Source organism: Medicago truncatula, chromosome 6, assembly GCF_003473485.1.
Source record: "Medicago truncatula cultivar Jemalong A17 chromosome 6, MtrunA17r5.0-ANR, whole genome shotgun sequence".
NCBI classification, from domain to species: Eukaryota; Viridiplantae; Streptophyta; class Magnoliopsida; order Fabales; family Fabaceae; genus Medicago; species Medicago truncatula.
The window spans coordinates 34,139,906-34,166,518 of NC_053047.1; the positions used below are offsets into that span (position 1 = coordinate 34,139,906).

At 30.9% G+C, this 26,613-nt stretch overlaps 2 protein-coding genes across 2 annotated transcripts; both read left to right on the forward strand.

Moving 5' to 3' along the window:
• The first annotated feature begins 16,941 nt into the window (after positions 1–16,941).
• LOC112418235 (cytochrome b-c1 complex subunit 6-1, mitochondrial) lies at positions 16,942–20,132 on the forward strand. Its single transcript, XM_039834976.1, has 4 exons — positions 16,942–17,093; positions 17,435–17,519; positions 19,717–19,806; positions 19,895–20,132. Coding segments are annotated over exons 1-4 (210 nt in total). The 5' UTR covers positions 16,942–17,091; the 3' UTR covers positions 19,928–20,132.
• Positions 20,133–23,342: 3,210 nt separating this feature from the next.
• LOC25480359 (vacuolar iron transporter homolog 4) lies at positions 23,343–24,183 on the forward strand. The gene has a single exon (XM_013587191.3). The coding sequence runs from the start codon at positions 23,419–23,421 to the stop codon at positions 24,055–24,057; it is 639 nt and encodes a 212-aa protein (XP_013442645.1). The 5' UTR covers positions 23,343–23,418; the 3' UTR covers positions 24,058–24,183.
• The last annotated feature ends 2,430 nt before the right edge of the window (positions 24,184–26,613 follow it).

Here is a 26,613-nt window from a genome sequence, read left to right on the forward strand (position 1 = left end):
GGCAATGAGTCAAAACTCCTCCAAGCCGAAATAAAAATCCAATTCTACTTCTTCTCACCCCCATTCTTCACTAATCATACCTTCCCTTTTTTACAAATAGTCTCTAAAACTAAAGCGTAGAAATAAACTTAGGAGAGCGGTTCTTATGGAATACCATAATCGCTCCGGGTGCCTAACACCTTCCCGTAGTGAAAACGACCCCCGAACTTAGAACTTTTTAAGGGTTTTTCTCCTTTTACCCTTCCCAAGAAAAAAGAGATATCAACGGTCAAAAGGTTCAAGTCCAATTAATGGCTTGGCACCCAAAAACCATGATAACACATTATGAAAATGATTTTGAGTATGGTTTGACACTTAATTTGATTCATACTAAATATAAATATACTTGATTCATACAACATATAAATACTTGATTCATGTTAGTAGAAAATCACACACTCCAACAGCTGGAAGCCTCACAAATTCATGATGAATTTGTTCCTTAATTTCAATTTGTTCCTTTTTGTCCATTTTCATATGAATTTTTAAGCTTAAAATTCATGATTTTATTTTCTTATGGTCTTTCAATCTTCAAATTTATGATCCTCGTCTATGTTTGCATAAGAATATTAGATTTGAAGCTTAAAAATGTATATAAAAATGGACAAAAAGGACCAAATTGAAATGAAAAAAAAAAAGATAAAGGACAAAACTATTACTTGAAATTAAGTTAAGGAACTAAAAGTGTAATTTTACCAATTAGTTAATACCTTTGTTTTTGAAAGATTAAAGAATTAGAATTGATTTAAACATGCATCAAAATAAATTAAGAACAAAATATTTAATGGAAGCAAATGAAACAACATGAATTAAAAAATAGAGTAAAAAAAGTTGCACCGTTGTTTAAAGGTTGCACCATTTTGATCCCTCATTTCTATTTCAAGGTTCATATTGGTTCATTAACTCAAAAAATGTGCATATTAGTCCTTTAAATTGATTAAATGGTATCACCTTAGTCCTTTCCATCCATTCGTATAGTCAAATAAACAAAATTAACAGTTGAAACCATGTGGCATTGATCTTCTGAGATACAAAATAGGAAAATGAAAGGACTCATAAGCGTTTTTATCTTTCAAAATCAATCGTTGATTAAGACGATGGTGGAAAAATATTAAATCGTTGGCTTCCTAAAGAATTGTTGCCGATCTTTTTTTTGTTTGTTTTGGATTCGAGTGTTTAATAGTATATCGTTGTCTGATATTCATTTTTCTTCTCCGTTTTTAGGGTTTGTAAATGTTTTATTGTTTGTGAACATTTTTAAAATGAAAAACAACACAGTATATTGCATTTCTTGAAACGGATTTGAATATAATGTGTGTCTTAGTTTTTGTTTTTGTTTTTTTTGTTTTAGGGTTTAGGTTTTACAACGGATGAAAAACAATGACAGTCAAGATGAAATTTGTAATCAAGATAACACAATGTATATAGACTGTAACTAGCATTTCAGTAAGACCTACAATTGGCCTAGCACCTAATTTTGTTTCTCCTTATTCTTTGGTTGCAATAAAAACTATATAAATAAAATACAACGATCTCTATGAAGTAATGATAAAGAACTCGTTTTAGATTATGTTCCCTCAAGTTTTATTTATCTAATGATATTAGAGGTAGGTTATGAATTTGAATTTGCATAATATTTTTTTATCTCCATTTAGTATTTATTTATGAGAGAGATAGACAATATGATTGAATAATGAACTTCATTTTAATAAATAAATCACTAGTGATTTTAACTAACCTTTCATTTCTAATTCTACATATCTTTCTCGTAAATAGCAATAAATTAAAGATAGATAAATTGAGTAGATTCAAACTCGTAAATTGCATTGTGGTTCTTAGTTTTTCCTTTTCGTTTCTTATAAAAAAAAAAGTAAGTAGTTTACTTTAGATATAAAAAAAACTAGTGGTTATCTTTATCTTTATTATATATATTTGCCTTAATTTTTTTTGATAGTACACGTGTCATTCTCTCTATGCTAATTGTCATTAAATGTTTTAATTTGGGTATATGTCATGGTAGTATCATTCATGTGTTTGATGATTGATTTTATTAAGAAATGATTTTAATTTGTGAATTCTTATAAAGGTACCAGCTTGATCATTGATTTTATTAAGAAATAATTTTAATTTTTGAATTCTTAAAAAGGTGTATAAGGGATACAAAATCGGTACAATAATTATATCATTAATTAAAAATTATCTTATTTGGTATCATGCTTTCACAATCTCTAGAGTTTTGATCAATTATTGATTTAAATCAAATTGTAACCAAAACTCATTTGTGGTTGAAAATTCTTAATCATGTCTTTAAAAAATTATCATTCAATGATATTTTGACGTGTGTCATTATTGTGTAGTTGAATCAATCATATTGCATCGTTTTGTCTTTTTTGCATCATATTACTTATTTTTATATTGCTTTGCATAATATTTCATTTATATTGTTTACCTATATATACTCCGTTCTTATTCAATTGTCTCATTCATCTATTCCTCCTCCCCATCAATCTAAAAAACGAGATTATAATGGCATCAAGATCTGATAACATCTCAGAGATCAGCCTTGAGAAGGAATCATAGATCATGGTTGTTCGGATTATCCGTGTTTTGTTTGTTTGTGATGTCTCTCTAGATATTTTTAGGTTGTAAGCCAATCAAGCATTTTAGGATTAGCCAATTTTGTATCATATTTTTTATTTGTTCATGATGTCATTTGCTTTTATTATTTTTCCTATACATAGTATATGTTTCTTTCATCATTTCCACTTGCACATTTCTTCCAAATAGTGTTGTCAAACTCCAAAAGATTGTCATGACACCAATATTTGATAACATCTATGAAATCAACTCGATCAAAGAATCATGAAGTGAGTTGTTCGAATAATTCATGTTTGGTTTGTTAATAATATCAACTGTGATAGACACCCGTTCTATGTAGATATGATTCCCATTGATGCACCTATTTGTATATAATGAATGTAAAAAAACGACATTTTAAATTAATCTAATTTTTGTATATAATTCATGCCATTATGAGTAACTTGGGTGGTGATGTAAATCTTAGGATTGTATCAAACTAAAGAGAATGAATACAAACTCAATTGTATAAGTTTTCCAAGACTTTTTTTGATTTTCATTTGAATTTCAATATGGATGAATAATAACTATATTGTGTTTGACAAATTATGTATTTTAAAATCTCTTCTTTGTCTTCTCATTTTAATAATAAATTATAATTATATTGATACATTAATACATTGATATACGTAAACATCACTAATACGTGCGTACACGTTACCATCTAAATATATTTTGCTTATTCGCTATTGCCTAATCACATCCACATTGACACATATACATCTTAATCTCTATCTCTATCTTTATCTTTATTATATACATTTGCACTATTTTTTTTTTTTGTTGAAAAGTACACGTGTCACTCCTTCTTGCTTCCTCTCATTAATTGCTCGATCAAATATTCAAATCATCACATATTTACTCACATGCTATTTATGTCATTTGCATCACTCACACAAAATTGATTTATTTCAATTAATTTATTAAAAACAAAAATGGAAATTATAACATTTTAATAGCTTATCATGAATAAATTTTGTATTATCAGCCAATAAAAATTGAGATGATTTAAATTATTAGCCAATCATGATTCATGATTGAAATTACTAACCAATCAAAATTGAGATTGTAACGCCCACTTTCGTTTAATCGTTATTTAATCGAGTTTAGGCAATTATATTATAATTATATAATATATACATGATTTTGATATATTTTGATGATTTGTGGTGATTTTGATGATTTGATTGATGACGTGTTAAGTTATGAGTTTTGGAGAATTTGATAAGATTAGAGAATATATTTTATTGTTAAATAAAATAAAGATTTGAAAATAATATAAAATATTTAGTTGAGGGTTGTTTTGATATTTTAGATAGTTTTGGGGGAGAAAGTGAGATAAAATAAGTAATTGGAAAAAGATATAAATAGGAGAAGACCTAATATTTTAGAAACTTATTGTACGGGAAAACTTTTGGAAAAGGGAGAAAAAGCTTAGAGAGGAGCAAGAGACCAAGAGGGCTGCGATTTTCTTCATAACCAGGTAAGGGTGGGACTAATAACTCAGTAGCATTAACCTCTGTAATTCTGATGATTAGTTGACAAAGTTAGGATTGATTTAGAGAAGTTTTGGAATTAGGTCAAAACCCTAAAATTTGAGAATAAACGGTAAAACTTGTTTAGATTGATGTAAGAATTGCCCTGTAACCTTAGAATATGTTTAGGATGAATTCTGGAACCAAAACCAAGCTTAGAACCATGTGAAACGTCAGATTTTTGTGATTTTAGGGAGCCTGGCCGTAGCGACATTCATCGCTCGCCACGGCGAGCTAAGATCCTCGCCTCGCGAGTGATGATCTTCATCGCTCGCCACGCGAGCCCCTTTTCTTCGCCTCGCGAGTTGTTTGGTCCAACTCGCCATGGCGAGCAACCCTTTCTCGCCTCGCGAGCTCAGGCAGAGTGCATGTCATATTTTGTATTTTTGACTTTTTAGTTGGACCTTGAGTGCCTTTAAGTGCCTAGACATACCTAGAGATGATTAGGAATGATTTTAGGACAGGATTGAACCCAGAACAACATCAGTTTGGGAGATTAGTGTTACTCGCCATGGCGAGTAAGTACTCTCGCCTCGCGAGTACAACCAGAATGTAGTTGCTTGAGTGGTTGTGCGATCTGTGTCGCATGTGTTGATCAAGAGTGAACCCCTAAGTGGTGTTGAGACCTAGTGGAGACGTTTAATGCAGCCTGTAGAGTTGTTTAAGTTATGTTGATATTAAATGGACATGAACTAATGTATTGTACATTCATGCAAGATATGAAAACTTGATAATGATGTAATTTATGTGCTATTGATATAATGATATCATTTTGTTTATGTGATCTGTTTATGCTGCTTCCGTTGTTTAACTAAGTGCATAAGTATAAGATGAAGTTTAGCTCCAAATTATTGGATGCATGTTGATAAGTCGATTACGTTGTTTTGTTCATATGTGTCCATGCATAGCATAACATTGAGCTTTGTCCTCACCACGAAAATTAGGAGCTTTGTCCTCCGCACGTTTTATAGGAGCTTTGTCCTCCGCACGATTAAAGTATATTAATACTTATGATGACGATTGGTACCACATGCATATATGGAGTCTAGGAGCATTGTCACATTGTCATGATTAAGATGCCTTGTTGATAATGATTGAATATGTGATTACGTGATACGTGCTTATTGATTATGTTATGTTATCCCTAATTAATGGATACATGGTTACGTGTTAAAAGTTTAGCAATTATGCAAAGTTAATTAATGAAATGACCATGTTGTTAACTTATGATTCTTAATTGCATTGTTTAATGTTAATCTGTTATGAAATCTCACCCCTTCTGTTTGAATGTTACCTCGACCGTGGGTAACGTGCAGGTGACCGAGCTTAGTGTGCTGTTTCCGTCGTGAGTGGCCTTGCCTTCACTGTGTCTTCTAGGTCGCTCTGATACGTAACGGGATGGGGCTTTATGAATTATGCATGCTTCATTCTATTACGTGACTTTTATGCTATTTATGATTATGAACTGATTTCTTTTAAGAATTATGATGAGGCCTGCGTGCCAAAACCGGATTATGGATTACGAACTAAATTCCGCTGCAATGTTAAGGATATTATGTTAAATCATTATTTAACCGTCTTGGATTATGTTATATGTGATATCCCGTTGTTTATGATGCTACTCTGATAAATGCTATGTTTTTTTTAAAGAAATTTTGATGTTGGGAAAACGGGGTGTTACAGAGATAACATGTCATCGTTATAACATTTACTTTGTTAGTCAATATGTTTGTCATCATTTTCATCATCTCTCTCTCTCATATGTTTTTAATTCTATTTGTTTTCGTTTTCTTTATTCATCTATTGTGTTTTAATTTTGTTTTTGTTTTCGTTTTCTTTATTTTTGTTTTTGTTTTCTTTTTAAATATTTCAACGAAGGGAAAGCTCTCTAAATTTTTGTAATGTCTTCCATAATATGTTTATACACATTTTTAGTTTTTTTTTTTACACATTTAAATTAAATAAAAATATATTTGGTCAAAAAATAGTGTGTGTAAATGTCAAATACATGTTATCAATTGGTTTTGTAAAAAAAAATAAAAAAATCAATTGGTTTGAATTACTGCGATTTTGTTTCTAAGATCAAATGTATCGATTGATGAATATTAATGTACAATATTATTTTTTTCGTTATTGTTTGCATGAATCAAGCACTTGATTATTTTGTTTATTTTATGTCTTTGGTTATAAATATCGATTTTGACTCCCACACTTTTCACACCACTCTATATTCACAATTCATATTATTAATGCACATATAAATATCGATTTTGAAGTCGTATGTCACTATATGATTCTAAATCTCATTATAATGGCTATTACACTAATCTACATCATCATGTTTTTAAATTGTTTTGTTCAACAAGATTAATGGGAATTATAGCCTATCAACATTTCAAAAAACAATGGTCAACTTTTAAATATTAATTTTTATTAAGAATTTTAAATTTCAAAATAATCTCTCCTAATTTATGTCTTTTATGGCTATATATTCCCCCATGATTTTTCTCAGTTTCGTTCATTACGTGGATCTCGCTCCTTCATCATTTTCTTCGTTTTTGGTCACTTTCACAATGTTTAACTTCACTACTTTAATCTTTTTCTCTTAGTATTTAATTTTACATATCAATAATCATCATTCATGATTTATTTGTGGTGAAAGGTTATCTATGCGATGAAGATATCAAACACATATTTTGTCAATCATGTCAATTTGATACATCTATATGGCAATATAATGTTTTGAACAATTATTTGAGTGTATTTGGGTTTTTTTTTTTTTTTTTTTTGTGGACAAACCTTATTTATGGGTGTTGTAATGTTTATCAAGCCAATACATGGTTTTCAATTTTGATTGCATTTATGTTGTTGTATATAGTAAATATTTGGTGTGATCAAAAGATGATAACATTATAATTCAAGATTTGAACGATTATATGGTTTGAATAAAATCATCGACAACCAGAATTGAAATTCTTCCCTTTGATTTAAAAGCAAAATCATTGCCTTTTGAGGTGTATAATGTCATTTCTTTTACTTAACTAATCTCAAACTATGTAAAATCTATTGTGGTCTCCTACTTGAATCAATGAGATATTTACTTTATATTTTTTTTTATAGGATAGCTCAATATAATTATGAGGCATTATATCTAAATCATATAATTGTATTAAGATGGATCATTTTTATGTTGAAATAAGAAATGTTAAAATCCAACAAAATACCATCAATCTAAACGTTTTGATATTGAAATAATTTCTTTATATTACCAATTGATTCATGTGTCATTTGTGGTGGTAATTGTGACAAACATTGAAAGAGCTATCATGATAGAATGATACAGCTAGGAGGACTCATGAAAATAAAACAGGTTTATTTCCCTTTGTAAAAATAACATTTTTAAAATAGCATATAAGACAAAACAATTAAGAAAATAGCATAAAAAACCAAAATATTTCATCATAATGTTGGGACTTCGGCAAATGGGTGGGGTGGGGGCTCAACTGAGTTGGATAATCGCATTATGCTAAGAGCAACCACAATTAAATTGACAACACACATTCAACCAAAACCATAAGGCATTACGTATATCAATCATCTCACTTTGCTCAACATCTATTTTTGCATTTAATGTGGAACTTTAACCCACACTTGATACATCTAAATAAGGTCAAACAGATGCACAACATGCTAAAAAAGGTGGATTTGTGGTGGTTTCATACAAGGAGGTTTTTTTTTTTCATTTGTTTTAAGAAAAGAGAGAAAGGGAATTAGAAAACGAAAAAGATGAGAAAAGGGATTTGAAAATGATAGAAATTATAAGGGAAAAAAATAAGTATTGTGTACTTTGTCCGTGAGAGTATAAGAAATATAATGAATTGTAGGTAATTTGATGAGTTTGTTGAAGGAGTTCAAGATTTTTGGCTAATTATTTTACCAAAAAATTATACCCACTATTACAAAAAGCTACATCATTTTAAAATGTCTAATAAGTATGTATTTCTTCAACTCAGTATAACGCATGCATTTTTCCATTTTCATATTCAATCCAACACCAAATGTATTGAAATTTAAAATGATAGAGGTCGAATAAAAAAATTGCATGAAAGAAAATGATAGCAAAAAAACTAAATTTTAGGATAAGAAATTAAAAAAATGACATGAAAACACTAACAAAGATTTGTTCATCATAGTGTTTGGACTTTCAGATGGGAGCCTACACTGGGTTGAATTATCACATTATGATAAAAGCAACCACACAAATGAGATTTATACCACATCTTCACTTAAAATGTTTAATAAACATGTATTTTGTTAGCTCAATATAACATGTATATTTTGCCAATGTCATATCCCACAAAACACTAAAGTGAATGAATTTGAAATGACATATAAATACTAAAATTCAAGATGAAATAACTAAGTAGATAACATCTAAAAATGAAAAACAAATAGTTCATCATGATGTTGAGATTTCCCATGGGGTTAAAGTGGGTTAGATAATCACATTTAGGCTAAGAGAAACCACATAAGTGAGATTGACACCCCAATATTTAACCAAGACCTTAAAGCATTAGGTATTATGGTCATCTTACTATATGTTGCTCAACATCTATATTTGCATCTAATGTAAATCTTTAACTCACATTTGACACATTAACATCTCTCCCTTAAGCGTGAAACTCTCTGCATGCATGTGTAATAAAGAGACATAGCCAAATAAGATCAAAAGAAATGACATTTAAAAATTAAAATATAAGATAAAAGAATCAAGTAAATGACATTCAAAAACGAAGAAAACTACTCATCAAAATATTGAGACTTTTAGGGGGATGAGGGATGGCTAAACTGGGTTGGATAATCACATCTATATTATCACAATATACACATGCATCCAACGTGTAACTTTAATGGGTAGAATGCATTTAATTGGACTAAGACCAACCACACAAGTGAAATGGATATCAATCTTTCAATGAAAATCTTAAGACATTAGATATACGGACCACCTCACTATATGTTTCTCAATATTACTCTTGCATATAATGTGAAATTTTTACTCACACTTGACACAGTATCTGTGTTCCCCCACCAAGAACTGCTCCCCCACAATTTTGAATCGGGATATCATATCATCGTTATACTTTTTGTTGGAGCCAACATTTATGTGGATCGACACATTGGAGAAGGAACAACCACACAAGTGCGAATGCTACTACATCTTCATCCCAAATTTTAATGCTTACGTACGATTTTTTTTCCACTTATTTGTTAATCAACCTCCACTATTTTATCCAATGTTTGGTTTTAACTGATGCTCAATACATCATAATATTCTCTCCCTACACTATAATGTATTTTGTCAATTCAGCATAACAAATGACATCCAAAAGCTGACATAACACTTCATCCTAATTTTGAAACCTTCGAGGGATCATAGTCTAAGTTTGATCACCATATTCGACTAAGAAAAACCACACATGTCTGACTGATATCAAATTTTTGTCCTAAACCTTAAGGCATCAGATATATATGTCATCTCACTTATATGTTGTTTAAAATTTACCATATATCCCATCCTAACATAGAACTTTGACTCACACTAGACACACTAATATTTCTTAACCAACTGGGCAACTATTTGTGTTCGTAATCACGTGACATAGTAAAATAAGGTCAAGCGGAGGAACACCATGTTCCAGAAGGTTGGTTGGTGATTGTTTCATGAAGAGAGTTTTATATTCCTTTCTTTTATGTGAAGAAAAAAAGGAAATTAGAAGGAAAAGTAACGGATTTGAAAAAGGAATTTGAACATGAGAGAAGATAAGGGAAAAATAATTATTGTGCGTTATGTTTGTGAGAGTATAGAGAGTAGTGTGAGTTATCGGTGATTTTAGGAGTTTGTTAAAGGAGTTGGAGATTTTTGGGTAATTATTTTACTAAAAAAATTGATTCAATTAAGAAATGCCACATAATTTTTAATGTCTAATAAACATGTATTTTGTGAACTCAACATAACACATCTGCAATTTTCCATTGCCACTTGCCGCCAAAGTCCAAAAGTTGATGAATTTAAATTAATAGAGGTTGAATGAAAAAATTCAGATGAAAAACAATGACATTTAAAAACTAAATTTTAAGATAAAAAATGCAAACAAACGACATCAAAAAATTAAAAGACAAATTATTTGTGACTTTCGGGAGATTATGCATCGAGTTTGATAATCACATTAAACAAAGAGAACAATACACGTGAGTTTGAAAACACATCTTCACCCAAACCTTATGAAATTAGGTATATGGATCATAACACTTATATCTTACTCAACATCTATTCTTACATCCAATGTGACTTTAACTCACATTTGACACGTTAACATTTCTCCCTCAAGTACGAGACTCTCCGCATATGAGATCTACCACCATAAACCAATTCTGCTTTTCCACATAGTCGATCTGAGCTATGATATCATTGTTAGGCCTTACGAGGGAGCCAACACTGGCATGGATTGACCCATTGCACAGAGAACAACCAGACAAATAAGAATGATATCAAATCTTTACTTAATATTTTAAATATCACGAAATTCTAGCCCGTGCTTGGCACGGGTTTCTAAGCTAGTATATAACTAAATAACTATGGTTAGAATAATAAACTTTCCTAATCAGACATAGTGTATATTAATTATTGGCGGAAGGATATCACATCTTCCATAGTAGCTCACCAGACCAATTCAGTTGTGTCATACTCCAATTTTTGACCTAAGAACCTACATTCATACACCCTTTGATCCAGAATATTCACTGGCTTTTTAGAGAAAAATTCGGCAGAAAGGTATTTTAAAGTACCTCATCTTTGTACGGATTCCGACCTCTCTTCTCACTTTTTATTTTCTTAGTCTTTTAGTTTTATCTTGCCTTTTATTTTCCATCAATAAATTTTATTTTACTTTACATAATTTATTTTAATTTGTTTTTATTTTATTTTGTATTAGATTTATTTTATTTCTTTTTTAATTAATTAGTGTCCAAAAAAAACAAAGTGTCAATAGGTCCAAAAATAAAATGTCCAAGGTCTAAAAAAAATTTCAAGTCAAGTGTCAACTTTAACATTCATTTTTCAAAAGTCATCATAATTGTCCATCATTTCCATTAAACCAATTTTCCATTTTCATCAACCTCCTCACCTATAAATAGAGCCCTCATTCCTCACAATTTCACACACCAAAAGTTCTCTTGAGTTGTCAAAGAACTTTTCTCTCTTCTCCATGTTTAGCTTGTGTTGACGAGCTATTATTTTCTTCTCCCTCTTTTTTCTGTCCCTTCGGAAAAGTCTGTTCGAAATTTTGTCCCTTCGGTTGTCCCTTTCTTTTATTTTCTTGAATTTTATTTCTTTTTAGCATTTTAGCATTTTATTTTATTTCTATTTAGCATTTTAATTATTGTTATTTATTTTTCAGCAATTAGAATGTATTTAGATCCAATGTAAATATAAATGAGAAAAGTGTGCGTGTGTGTGTCCTTTTATTTCTTTACGGCCTTATATATATCCAATAATGCAAAAAAAAAAATTAGATTGGGGATTTTGTGGTGATCCAATGTCACTACAAAAATCCACGCGCTTTAATTTTTATTGCTCCGTTAGTTTAATTTTCATTTATTATTCCAAAAACAACAAAAACATGCAAATAATCAAAATCACAAAAATATTTTCATAATAAAACTTGATTCCAAAATCAGGTGATCTTTTTTTTTTTTTTTTTTTTAATCAAACTTTCAATCAATTTAATCATACCTTGAGTCCATTTTCTTTTAAATTAAAAAATACAAACCAAATCTTATTTTTCACTTGGCTTTTCTTTTAAAACCTTTTTCAAAACTAATAAAAATCACAAAACCAATCAAACGTTAATTTGTACCCCAAACTACGATGTTTTGTTCCCTCACGGGTACGTAGGCAAAGGACACTCGTCCTTCCAAATCATAAAAAATGTAGATAAATTAGGTCTCACTTTCTTTTTCTTTTAATCACCACTTTTAAATTCCTTCTTTTAAGCAAAAAAACAAGCATGTTAAAGTACGAAAAATAAATAAAATCAAGAGGTTCTCGTAGAGTACTACGAATATTTAGAGTGCTAATACCTTTCCTAAATATAACCAACCCCCGAACCTTAAATCTCTCAATATGGGGTGTTTTGAACTTTTTCCCCTTTTTCTTAAAAAATCAAATGTTCAGTCGTGAAATTTAGTGAGTCAAAAGCTAATCAAATAGCCTTGATCTCCGAAAAATGACGCGGCAAGTTGATATGATTTCCGGGTTTGATTCCCAGCTGAGGAATTGTTTTTTGCAATCTTTATTTTTTTATTATTTTAATACATACCCTTCTGTTCTATTATTTTTTCTTTGTGAGGAAATGTCCCTTATTTTTTTCTTGTGCGAGTACAATATCCCTTCTTTTTCCGTCAAAAATGAATCACCTTTTTTTTTTGTTGTTGAAAGGGACACTTAGGAGGTGTTTGGATGGAGGGTTTAGGATGGGAGGGTAGGGCTGGACATCGGTCGGTTTCGGCCGAAATTCGGTGCCAAAATCCGTAACCGACTCAACCGACGGTTGGAATATCTCAAGCCATTTCCGCCCATATGAGACTTTCAGTTTCGGCAGTCTCGGTTCAACAATTATCACGGGTGAAACAGTCGATAGTACCGGTTTGGCATTAAACAAAAGTTTGATATAAAAAGTTCACACTTCGAACAATAAAATTCTCCAGAAACAAGAAACAGAACAAACGAAAAAATATCAAAAATTAGAGTCAAATCAGATCTATTCTTGAAGAAGGAAGAAGGAAGAAGTGATACAGATAGATATGGGTTGAGAATGATGAATATGAAGATCATCAAGTATAAACAATGGTTGGATTAAATTTTGTTTACTTTGTTGAAACAACAGTCATGTAAAAAAACATGTATGTGTGGAGAAGAAAGATTGTGGGAGATGGGAGAGTGAAGAGAGAGCAAGGAGTGTAAAACTACGGATGTAGAGATTGAAAGTATCCATGGAGGTTGGATTGTTGAAAGTGTTGTGCGACAGAGAAAGAGGCTGCCCACGGCACAATATTGTTGCTGTGTTAGACTGCGAGGGAGAAAATGGAATGAAAATAAGGTTTTGTTCTAATTGTTGGGCTGAACTTAGCATTGAGCCTTAGTAAAAAAACATATAAACGGTCGGTCCAGTTTTCGACGAGTCTATCCACACAACCCGAAATCGACCAACCCAAACCAATTAATTTGAACCGCTTAACCCGGTTTGACCGTGTAACCCAAACCGACATGCTTCGAGCCAAACGGGTCGGCCAATTTGGGCCGGTTTGGTGTTTTATGTCCAGCCCTAGGGGAGAGATTGCTTTTCTTTTTTAAATTACAGACAATATAAGATGATTTTTAGAAAACTTAATTAACAACATGATAAGTGATCATATAACACTTCAAAAACACTTGATTTATTTTAAAAAAACATTTTACATTGTTCGTAATTTAAAAAATAAAAGTGAGCCCTCCCCTTCCTTGCCCTCCTAAATCCTCAATTCAAACGCACCCTTAGGTTTTGTGAGTTTGGAGGGGAGGAGAATGAAAGACTTTGAGGGGTAGAAAATATGAGGGAGAATTGAGAAATCTTTTAAATTTTTTAAAAGAGTAGTTTTTTTAGAGAATGATAAATTAATGCATATGATTACTATATTTTTAATTTTAAAAATAATATAACAACATATATTAAATTTGAAGAATTCATATAAACCCTCCAAAATCTCTCAAAACCCTCATTCAATACAATTTTTTTAGTTCCCCAAATGATGAGGGTTTAGCATTATGAATATAAGTTAACCCCCCAAAGTCCTCTTCTTCCATTTTCCTCGATTTCTTCCACTTGCTCATTCATTTTTTTTTCCAAGTCTTTCCTTTCTTTCCCCTCCAAACTTGCAAACAAAGCCCTTGGTCACTAATGCCTCTATATACTCTTGAAAAGTGAAAATTTAAATATTTGACAATTATTAATATGAAACTTTAAAAGATTGTTAGCACAACCATCATATCTTCCTCTCTTCACAAACTTTTATCAATGGACTAGTAACTTCTTCGTTTATTTTGTCATTAACTCTATCACATATCATAATCAAATATGGGGTGATTTATCTTTCAAAATAGTCTATATCCATTGAAAGCAAGACCAAAGTGCTAGTTACAGTCTATCTTCCAAGTAATGATGATATTGATGATGATTTTTCTAAGTTGATCAACCTTTTGATTTGGAGTTAGGTAAGTTGTTTCCCACTATGGGAAAACTAATTTTGACTGTTAGATAACATACTTCTACCATAGACACTCAACACCAGATTTTTTCTCGCACTCACTACTCAACAACATACGACTGCTCCAACTCTCTTTCTTCCTCTTCTTCAAGCCTTGTCATCACATAAAATTGATTTTCTAAAAACCATTCCATTGTCTCCGTCACTGCAATTTCACAATTAAAATGAGTATGAGGTAGTAGATCCCCTTTTCTAGAGGAACAAAATTTCCTTGGACACGTGATTCTCTACTTCAGCCTACATTCACATAGTGGTCTTCAACGACAAAAGTGTATGAAGTCCTTTAAATTGAGATCACCTTATTGCATAAACACCTTGTGTAAAGTCCTCTAATTGAAATTATAAAATGTAGAGAAAAAAAATAGCATAAAGGTCAAAAGGATTGTAATACTACCATTTAAGGATTGATACATATTTATATCTTGAACAATGTTGTTATCTACACTAAAAAGCCAATTGCCTATGAACGAGGCTTCATTATTTTTCCCATTTCCTATCTAAAACGATGCTATCGTTTGATAAATTGTTGTTGTAATGGACGTGCAAAGCATATAAATGGATGTGACAGATCTAATTTCTCTTTATTTTGCGATTCGTTTTGGGATTTTGGGGCATTTTGTGATACATATTTATATTTTGAACAATGTTGTTATCTACACTAAAAAAGCCAATTGCCTATGAATGAGGCTTCATTATTTTTCCCATTTCATATCTAAAACGATGCAACCGTTTAATAAATTGTTGTTGTAATGGACGTGCAAAGCATATAAATGGATGTGACAGATCTAATTTCTCTTTATTTTGCGATTCGTTTTGGGATTTTGGGGCATTTTGTTATTTTTATTTATTTGGTTTATTCTTAAACAAAGCACTGTTGCCCTAATTCCACCTAATATTTAACCTAAAAAATTGTAGCCACTTTTGCAACTATTCCTTATGAACACTTCAAGATAGGAGGGCGTTGGAAAAGGTTTGTGGAAGCTCGCAAACTCGCAAGATTTCATCCACATCTCTAAAATATGTTTTGGGTGGAAACAAACTAAAATCCTAATCTTAATTTCTCTCATTCAAGTAACTAAGAGATTTCATCCACATCTCTAAAGTATCTTTTGGGTGGAAACAAACTAAAATCCTTATTTCTCTCATTTAAATAAGTAAGAGATTTCATCTACATCTCTAAAATATATTTTGGGTGGAAACAAACTAAAAATCCTAATTCCTGTCATTCAAATAACTACTACATTTCACCCGAGTCAACTATCGTAATCATTTGTTTTGCGCCCCCTCCCTATTTACATGCCAATTCTTAAGTCAAACAAAGTGCCCCATCAACAATATTAATTTCATTTGATTCATATTAATCTTTATCCTAAAATGTTGGTCATTTCCTAATTTTGTTCCACTATTTTGTGCTTATCGTGATAAGTAATACTCTTTATTACTCAACCATCATATCCTACTCACACGTATTGCACTTTTTTCCTATAAATACATCATAACCTATTAGCCAGACCATCTCAATCTAAATAAGCATCCTCTTTCTTGGAAAGAAAAAAATCGGCCAATGATGTCTGCCAAATACACTCCAATCTCAGCTGTTTCTGGAGGAAGAAAAAACCTTAAGATGCGTGTGCGAGTTGCTCACATTTTGTTGATTTGAGAGAAGAAGGTCCCCACTAGCATCATTTTCATGAACATGTTACTGGTCGATGAAAAGGTTTCTACATGTTTGCACTCTTAACTTTAAAATTAAACTAATGTCATTGTTGTTTTTTAGTTATGTAATTTAACCAGCTGTTTACTGATGTTGTTGTCGTCAATAGGGTGGACGTATTCACGCCACAGCTAGAAAAGATTTGGTGGCAAAGTTCAGGTCCATGGGTGAAGAGGGGGGTACATATCAGCTTGAAAATGCAATCATAGGGAAATCAAATGTGTAGGAGTTTTTTGTGTACTATTCATTTTCTTACTTATTGAAACTATTTGCATGTCAACGAACTTCAGTTTCCCTTTTAAAATTAAATGTTATGTTAAAGTAACAGGAACTACGTACTAGAATTATGGAACAATAACAAAGTCTATGGTAATTGACATTATGCTTTGATTCACAACAATTTTTACATTCAAGCGAACTACATTGTTTTATTTTGCCAGTGAATATTAACTTCTTAAAATGACCCGTGCGTTAGCACGGGTCAATTGTCTAGTTTAAGTGTGGAGAAGTGAGGTGTCCAAAGTTCGAACCCCGATCCATGTATATAATATGTCATATCTCTACCAGCTAAGCTCACGGGAATGAAAACATTTAATTTTTTGATAATTTTTTTAATCCCAAACAAACATTAAAAAAAGTAGATTTGTTTTTTTTTTTAAAGAAAAAAAACCTACATTGGGTTTTTACTTTATACCACCCACATCGTTGCACTATTTGTTGTAGTTGATTAGAAATTACGACTGCGCGATTCCCAAACGAAACGACAACCCATCTCTCTGCAACTTCTCTTCACACTCCGCCATGTATGTATCTAAGCTTCTCTATTTCTTTCATTTTTCATCTCTTTCATCCACTATTTATATTCGATTCGAATGCAAATACTTCTTATTCCCCTAATTTTTAAATCTAGGGTTTTGAAACCTTGCTCCGATTAGATGTTGTTTAAATCTAGAAATTGATGATCTGAATCTGTCTGATTATGTGCTTGTTGTTGATTTAGTGAATATTAATCTAGGAAAAAATTATTATGAATTTCATTTAATCATTTTGACACCCCTTGTTTAACGTGTATATGCTTTTATTTTATTTTATTTTATTATTATTCTTTGTATTAAGGTATGTTTGGATTTTATTGTGAATTCAGGGCTGACGAGGAACCTGTTGATCAGAAGAGATTTTTTGAAGACTCTTGCAAACCAAAATGTGTCAGGCCGTTGATTGAATATCAGGTTTCTAAATTTTTATTCACTAATATATCATCACTTTTACATTCGTAAAATTTATTAAGATATGGTTTATTCAAAGAAAAATATGATCGGAGAAATAGTAGCATTAAGGTCAAACAAAGAAATTCAATGTAGCGAAGGTAATGTTTTAGGAATCATCTGGCTAGATAGTGATGAAACTAAACTTTTATTACAGTCTAACTTCTTACTGCCTTTCCTTAAGATTAAAGACCCAATTTTGTTGCGGCCCAATTTACTCAGACAAAAAATAATACCAAACTAGTCCCTGACGTTTTCAAATTCGGGATAAAAATTAGTCCTTTTGTCCGGGGCTAAATTGAACCTTGAGAAAATATTGAGGGAATAAATTGAAAATGCAGGTAGATTGATTATGTCCGTGTGAGAGTGTTTTCTATATTCTGTTGGAAATCTGACTTAATGGATCGTGATATAAACAAGGCTAGTATGACTACAAATTTGTTATTATTTGTTGAATATAATTCAAACCAGTATTCTAAAATCTGAGCCGTTTATCAACCCAGATAAAGTACAAGATAATTGATCGAACAACTAGGTCATTGAACCTAATGACTGAATTAAATGACTCTACTTCAATAAACAGATGTATAGGTATTAAATCGAATTGAATCAAACAAATGAGTAAAAAAAAAAGTTAAAATAAAACTCATGACATATATAGTAATGTAAAAAAAATCATTACATAAGAAAATATACTTATAATCAAGTACAATAATGAAATATATTTTAATTTAATAAAGAATATAGTATTTTTTTACCTAAAAAATAGTGTTTATACAATTAAATATTTTAATGATATCATGTTTTTTAAGGATATTTTAACATTTATGTTATATTTTATGCGTTATAAAAGATAGTTGAGGTCCTCTTTTATATAAAAAATATGTTATGTGTTTTAAAAGAGAATTTTTTTGACAAAAAAAGAGTTGAAGTCCCTTTGTATAAAAAAAAAGAGTAAGGAGACAGTTGTACCCAAGAATAAGAGTAAGGAAGATTATATTAAATTGAATAAAGGAGTTATGTTTTATTAAAGAAAGAAGGATGATTTTAACAATTATGAATTATGTTTTTTTTTTTTTTTTTTTTTATACAAAAGAAAATAAAAGACTAAATGAAAATGACTTTAGCAGGAGTTGAACCTAGCACATAAGACTTGGCAAAAAGGCTCTTAACCACTACAGCATGCTACAAAACATTGTAATATTACAAAACATAATATATAATAAGAATTTGTTTTTTGGGGGTGGGCCATGGCCCATGAGGGGCTCCGCCTCTGAATGTGGCCTTCCCTCCATTGCACATGCGTTCTCCAAACATCCCACACTGCCTCACCTTCTCTGTCTGTCCTAGTCCCATGCAACCACGCTTTTTACAACTTAGTTGTTCTATTCTGTCTTGGATGGGTGGCTATGGAAGTCACGGCTTGTGAGTAGCAGAAAGTGGGTTTTTTGGGGGGCGGTGTTGTGGAAATTTGGCCTTTGGATGTCAGAGATTATGGTAGATTTTTATGGTCTCTCTCTCTATTTCTCTCTGGTTTGGGATAGATGCAGTAGAGAGGTTGAGTTATGGGGAAAAAATGCAATTCTCTTCTGTTTTTTCTTTAAAAGCTGAACCGACCACCTAAACCTAATGAACCCGTATTTCATCAGGTTAGCTTGGTTCGGGTCCAGTCACATTAATAGTGTAAAACCGAACCAAACCAACATGTACATATTTGATTTATTTGGGTTTCCTATGTATATGGATGGAGAGACGATGGTATCAGCTGTGTGTTGAATTGAAGTTAATTTTAGCAGGGGTTGCGTTTTACATCCCCTTCCTTCTTTTGAGTTGAGAGAACCAACATTGTATGAAATTAGTGGGAAAACCGTAGGTTCTGACTTGTTTAGCTAAATTGATACCCTGAGTGAGTATTAATGGACAAAATATAGAGAAGCTCTATTGTGGGTCTGGGGAAGGGTAGGCCCAATGTGTGTCTATTGCAGGTTGTCTTATCTTACATTTTGGCTGATTCCACTCAAACTCACAAGATAGCCACTCCAATTGTTATGCCTAGACAAATTTAAAATAAAGAATAAGTGTTGGCAAATATTTGTTCCGCCTTATTTTTGTTTATGAAAGAAGGTCTTGCAAAGAAAAGTAATTCTCTAAATTGCTACAGGCATGCATGAAAAGGATACATGGTGATGATTCTGGGCAGAAACACTGCACTGGACAATATTTCGATTATTGGTATTGTGTTGACAAATGTGTAAGTATTGATGTTTAGTTTGTAAATAACCATTTAGCTACTTGATTTTCTTTTGTATTCCCTGATAAATTATAATCTTGCAATGCAGGTTGCACCAAAGCTATTCACCAAATTGAAGTAATAGGGTAGAATGTTTTGGTATTATAATACCGTTCTGTTTTATCTTCATTCCCAAATAACTGCTCCTAAACATGTGATTTTGTAACCAAAACTCATGCCCTGTATGGTTATTTATTTTGCTCATTGGGAAATTTTGATCCCATGGAGACATTAGATGATTATGAATGAATAATTACATTATGCCAATTTGGCAGTCATTTCCTTCATGAGTACCGCTATTTATTACGAAACAAATCACACACGAAACACAAGAATGTGAAATTTGTTACTAGTATTGTTCATAATTTCATCTGCTTGTATTATACATGCACTCGTATTGCCGAATACAAAGCTTTATATTAGGTTTTTTTTTAATAGAAAATTAACAAATATTGTTCAGTGTAGCATTTGACACGATACAAGAGTAGTAGACAAGCAGTGGGTGAAATAGCATAATACAAAAGCAGGAGGTAATATGTTAACATAGAATCAATGTGTACATATCCTAAGTGAGCGTGTATTCTTTAAACTTTCATCCAATATAATTTCAGGTTCCATTGTATTACATGCCACTTGTGATATGTATTGTAAATTTAGGAAATCATGAACCAGAAGGAAAATAAAGACTTCAAGTCTAAACCTTCCCAGCCCAGTAAATGTATCCCAAATAATAATGCTTGAAAAATAATTAGTTATTCAATAGTAATACATTAAGCTAGTTTATTGCATGGAATTGATTAACATCATTAAGATTGGATATGAGCAATTTTTTTATAATGGTGGGACCCCTTCCCGGATCCTGTGTATGCGGGAGCTTTTAGTGCACCGGATTGCCCTTTGTTTTTTGTGTACTTTGCGGCTGATCAACTAACGGTAAGCCAAACTCTTGTAAAAAAAACAAACTCCAAATAATTCAACACTTATAACAGTCCTAAAAAACAATGTTGACAATTGATCTATTTCAAGACTATCGTTGAATTGTTTCTCACCTATTAAAATCAAAATAAAATAGTGAAAGGTAATGATTCTTTTTGTCACAAAAAGGAAATAAAATAGCTCAGATCTTTTTCTCCCATCCTATTCTCATCATTATTACTATTTTTCAAGAATGGTTTTGAGAATGGTAAGAAGATCAAGAACAACTTTAGTTCTTACAATTTCATCAAATTTTATTGTTGATTGCATTAGACCGTTCCCCTTCATCATGTTTTGTTATCATAGTTTAGGGTTTTATAGCTAATAGTTGGATATTTAGCTGCACAGGAGAAAATAAGAGGAGAAGGTTAGTTATCACAATGATTTATATTAATTGCTCCTCGTGTTTTAGAGGTATAAATATTTGTCTACTAAATATCAATTTTGAAAATGCTTCATTTGTTTGAGTCATTATTTTCATCAGATAACGAGATCATCTTATTCATTAAACTTCTTTTGCTATTAACGTTCAAAATATTTATTTTCCCATATATTTGTTTGTGGAAGACCATATTGCTACTCAATGTTCCACAAATTTATGAAGAAATTATCGGATTTATACATTAAAGTATATCTCAGCTTTATCAACTTTAACACCTTCCAGTTTGTCTACTAAATATCATTTTTGTGCATTTATCTATTTATTTTATTTTTAAACTGAACCTCCACTAGATAGAACTAAAAAATTAAGTGTAGAACATAGTGGCTAGATCTGTGGTTTTTTAGAATATACCTTTAACATATAACTTATGAATGAATTTGGTCATTCATTTGCATGTTTGAGGTTTCATGTGGGGTGAAAAAATTTTGAGTGGTGCGTGGAAATGCTTGATTAAGTTTGATGAATATCATAATTAGTGCAGCTCCATCCATATTATTATTTTTATTATTCAATTTTTCTCTTTGATTTGTATTTTTTTGTTTGTTTCTGAGCATCGATTTCTCTCTATTATTAATTAATTTTTATTTGATTTCTTAAAGAAAAATCAGTGTTATTATGTTAAAAAGAGATGCTTGATATGTGCATATTTTCTCAAGTGTTGAATATTAATGCTTGATATGCTCCAAATTTGTTGGTAAATGTTAAAGAGCATATTAATGCTCTTTCTTGATTAAAATTTGAAGATTGGAGCATACCTGGTTTGAAGATGGTACATTTCAACCGTATTGCATAGCATCAGATGTAGGTGAAAACAGTTGCCTATGTGCTCAGCATATTATGCTTTCAATTCAATTATAAATTTGTTAACATTTTCAGTCATTTAAGTATATTAGTTTATATTAATTTTTTGCATATTTAAATATATTACTATAGTATAATTGAAATATAATATCATATGAATTGTATTTTCTAAACTATCATTCAAAATGGAACTAGTTTTTTTTTTCGGTACAAAAAATGGATCGAGCTTAATCTCACTGATCAATTAGTTTGTTGTTCTATTTAATCATATGTTAGGATACTCATTTAAATACATTCATGAAAAATAAATCTTTAAATAAACTAACAAATCAAACTAAACTTTCAAAAAGGTCACACTTATGTTTAAAAATTAACATGTCCGGCTAAGTCTAGAACTTGAAATTTTCAACCAAATCAGCTTTACAAAGTCTAGCTCGATCTGCAATTTTTTTTTATTAATCCTCTAATTCTTAGAGGAATCAGCTTTCCATAAGCAGATGCTTATCGTAGCTGTCATTCATATTAAGCAAACGAAACTTGCTGCTATGGTCTAATCATAGTATTTATACTCATGGAGTTAAAGGTCCAGGGGTGGATACTTTTAAAAAAGTTCTATAACCATAGTGTGTTGAGAATCTCAACAAAATCACCATTTCTTGGGCCTCAATTTAGTCCTTCTGTAAAAGTTTTGATGTAATATATATAGGTTATGTTTTTATTGGTGTACTTCTTGTATTTACTCCATATTTGCACATCTGTTTCATGTGGGTCTAGGCAATTCAATAAAATCCATTCTTTACTTTGCAAAAAAATTGATACGACAGAAAATGAATAATAAAAACTCTCTTTTAGCGATATTCCTTTCACATGCTTTGCACTTATTTAACTTTAGCTTTATTAAAAAAGAAGTTAATAAAAGAAAAAAAAAATCATTAAAAAATATTGAACCATATGAGGTATTCAATTTGAAAAGAAAGATTAGTCGGTATAAAGAGATAAATTACCATCCAAATTAAAATCAAAGTATGAACGCATTAGATTCCAAATTAAAAGTTATTAAAGTGGTCTAGAAGTCCTAGCTCAACTGGCAAATACCGAAATTGCAAGGCCGGACGTTGTGATCCGGGTTCGAACCCGGGACCTCACAGTTGTGTGTGAGTTTATTTTCAGTGGATTACCACTTCATCTAAGACCAAAAAAAAAAAAAAAAGTTATTAAAGTGTATACGTTGAGTTTTCACGCGTGGCACCCACTAATTTAATTCTATAAATACCTTTATCCGAAGGCGTGTGTCTTCCACACTTCAATATCCAATATTCACAACTCATATAGTTTCATTTCACATATTTAGATCTATGGCAGAAATTCAGCACCACCATGCAGCTACACTAGCACGTAGTGAATCAAAAGTGTACAGCATGGATGTTGAAAAAAAAGGAGAAGAAGAAAATGATGAAAAAGATTATACACAAAGAGCACAATGGCTTAGGGCAGCTGTTTTAGGTGCTAATGATGGTTTACTCTCAACAGCATCCCTAATGATGGGTGTTGGTGCCGTTACAAAAGATGTTAAGACAATGATTCTAACTGGAATTGCTGGTCTTGTAGCTGGTGCATGTAGCATGGCAATTGGTGAATTTGTGTCTGTCTATTCACAATATGATATTGAATTTGCACAAATGAAAAGACAAGGAAACATTTCTCAAAAAGATAAATTGCCTAACCCTTATTATGCTGCTTTTGCTTCGGCCATCGCTTTTGCGGTCGGCGCCTTTGTGCCGCTACTCGGCGCGGCGTTTGTGAAAGATTATAAGGTGAGGTTGGGAGTAGTGGTTGGTGTTGTTAGCCTTGCTTTGTTTGGCTTTGGATTGTTGAGTGCTGTTCTTGGGAAAGCACCCTTGGTGAAGTCTTCTTTGAGGGTTTTGATTGGTGGATGGCTTGCTATGTCTCTTACTTTTGGTTTAACTAAGCTTGTAAACCATGTTGTAGTTTGATCATTTTGATCAACTTTAAATCTTTCTTTCCATGGTACTTAATTTGTAATTTTATTCCACGTACATCTTCCTTTTGTTATAAGATAAGTTTAGTTTGATGATATGAACATTTCTTATTTTTGTTAATTAGATCTAAAGTTTGATGTATCCTTTATGGTCTCAAGATTTCATTTTGAATAGTTAAAGGTATAATTTCATGAATTAATAGTCTTCCAATTTACTAAATTATTTTATTTTGTTCCCAACTTAGTTCAGTTAGAAAATTGGTCTTTTTTTTAGTATAACTAAATTATAAGATAATTAATTTTACTATTAAATTTCTGATCTATATATTCCTTTCGGTTCTAATACATAAGAGAAAGTTGTGTCAACAAAATTAGTTGACGTATCTGATTCAAAATTTAGATCAATTCTAACGAGGCTAGAGGATGTTTAAAACTATAGATATTTCAAATTTAATTCCAATACAAAATTTATTCATTTTAAGTGTCCACTTTAGAGGTCTTGGATTTGAATTTATCCTAAAAAATATAGTATTAAATCTCTTGAGGGAGAGTTTAGCCATCAATTATGGTATTTTCTAACTCGAGATAGTCATTACAATTGCACGAAGATTATAACTGATTTACCCTAAAGAAATTATCTACCAAATACATTGATAAAAATAATATTCCTAATAATAATGTTTAGGCTTAAGTGCAATTTTGCCCCCCCTATTTTGACTGTATCGAAATTTTACCCCTCCAATTTAAATTTTTTCAGGAGTTGGCTGACGTGGCTTAAATAATATTAAAAAAAATATCCACCTATTTAAAATATTTATATAAAGTATTCTAAATTAAAAAAAAAGATAAAAAATAATAAATAAAAAATGTAACTTAAAATAATAATAATAATTTTCCGTATATTTCCTTCAAAATATCATTTTCCTTATATTTGCGTACAAAAATCCTTTCCGATCCTTTCTTCCTTTTTAAAATAATAATAATAATTTTCTTTTATTCTAATTTTTTCCCTACATTTTATCTCTATTTTCTAGTATTTTTTTTGCATTTTATGGTATTTTTTTAATGTTTTTTCGTTTTTAAAAAAAAATTAATTTTGTAATTAAAAAATATTTAATTTAAATAATTAATTATGTGGATGATAAAATAATATTTTAAAATCCATATGATCATTGTCACATCAGCCAAAATGCATTTTAATGTGTTGGGGAGGCAAAATTCCAAAAAAACATTAAATTGGGGGGGGGGGGGGGGGGGCGCGGTGGGTAATATTCCGAATTTAAAAATTGGGGGGTAAAATCCAGATTCAATCAAAATAGGGGACAAAACTGTACTTAAGCTTAATATTTAAAGGTATATAATAATTCCTGAATTGTGATTTTAAACTTTGAAACAAACACATCTTTAATATTTATTTTGAATATATCAAATTTAAACTTTGCAAAAATCATGGGAGACTCGCACAAACACAATCTATTCCACCTTTATATAGGAGACAAAGCCACAAAGGGAGTAATTCTTTTCACATCATACATGAATGCATATATTTATTTCAAGTAAAAAATCGTAAATGCAGCTGACTTTATTGAACTATATATTTAGCTAGTCAATACAAATATTGTGTAACATAAAGTCCCTCTCAAAATATATAAAGTAAAAAGGCTAAATATATGATTTTGGTCCATGTAAATATGTCTCGTTTTGGTTTTGGTTTTAGTCTTTGTATATTCTTTTTTGTTGTTTTTGGTCCCTGCAAAATATGTTGTTTTTGAAAATAGTCATTTTAGAGACTATTTTCAAAATTAAAATATTTTGCAGAGACCTTTTTAAAAATCAAAAGATTTTGCAGGGACTATTTTTCTAATAAATGGGTTCAGTCATCATGTGCCACATGTGCAAATCATCACAAAAGTGGAGTCAGGGACCAAAACCAAAATGAGACATATTTGCAGTGACAAAAAACAACTAAAAAAATTACAGGGACTAAAACCAAAACGAGATATATTTGCAGGGACCAAAATCATATTTTAGCCAAGTAAAAAATACTCTCAAACAAAGATTAAAAATATTCATGAAATATAATACGTATTACGATGGAATATTACAAGTATACAACTCTCTTTTTTCTATAAAAGTGAAAATTACAACGAATGTGAGAAAAAGACATCCTTCATCCCCTCAAAAAAGAAAAAAAGGTATACTTCTTTTTTTCGGTTACGAGTTAGATATAGGTTGGCTAACTTGTGAGCACACACACCGTGGTCTTGTCTTTGACAATCAAAGTTAGGCACTAAAACAAATCTTACATCATACATAAATAATTATTTATTTTATAAGATTTCCCTTCAATTATTGTGATTCATATTTTTTTTTTCACTGAATAAATTATTGTCCTAAGTTTTAAATAATTAATTTTTTCCTAAAAAAATAAATAAAATTTGTAAATCAACACTTGTTGGATTAGGGATCGGAACTTTTATAGTAGGACAGACAACGCTAAAAGCTGCGTCAAACAAAATGGCCAAACATGAGAAAACATGTTCTGACAATA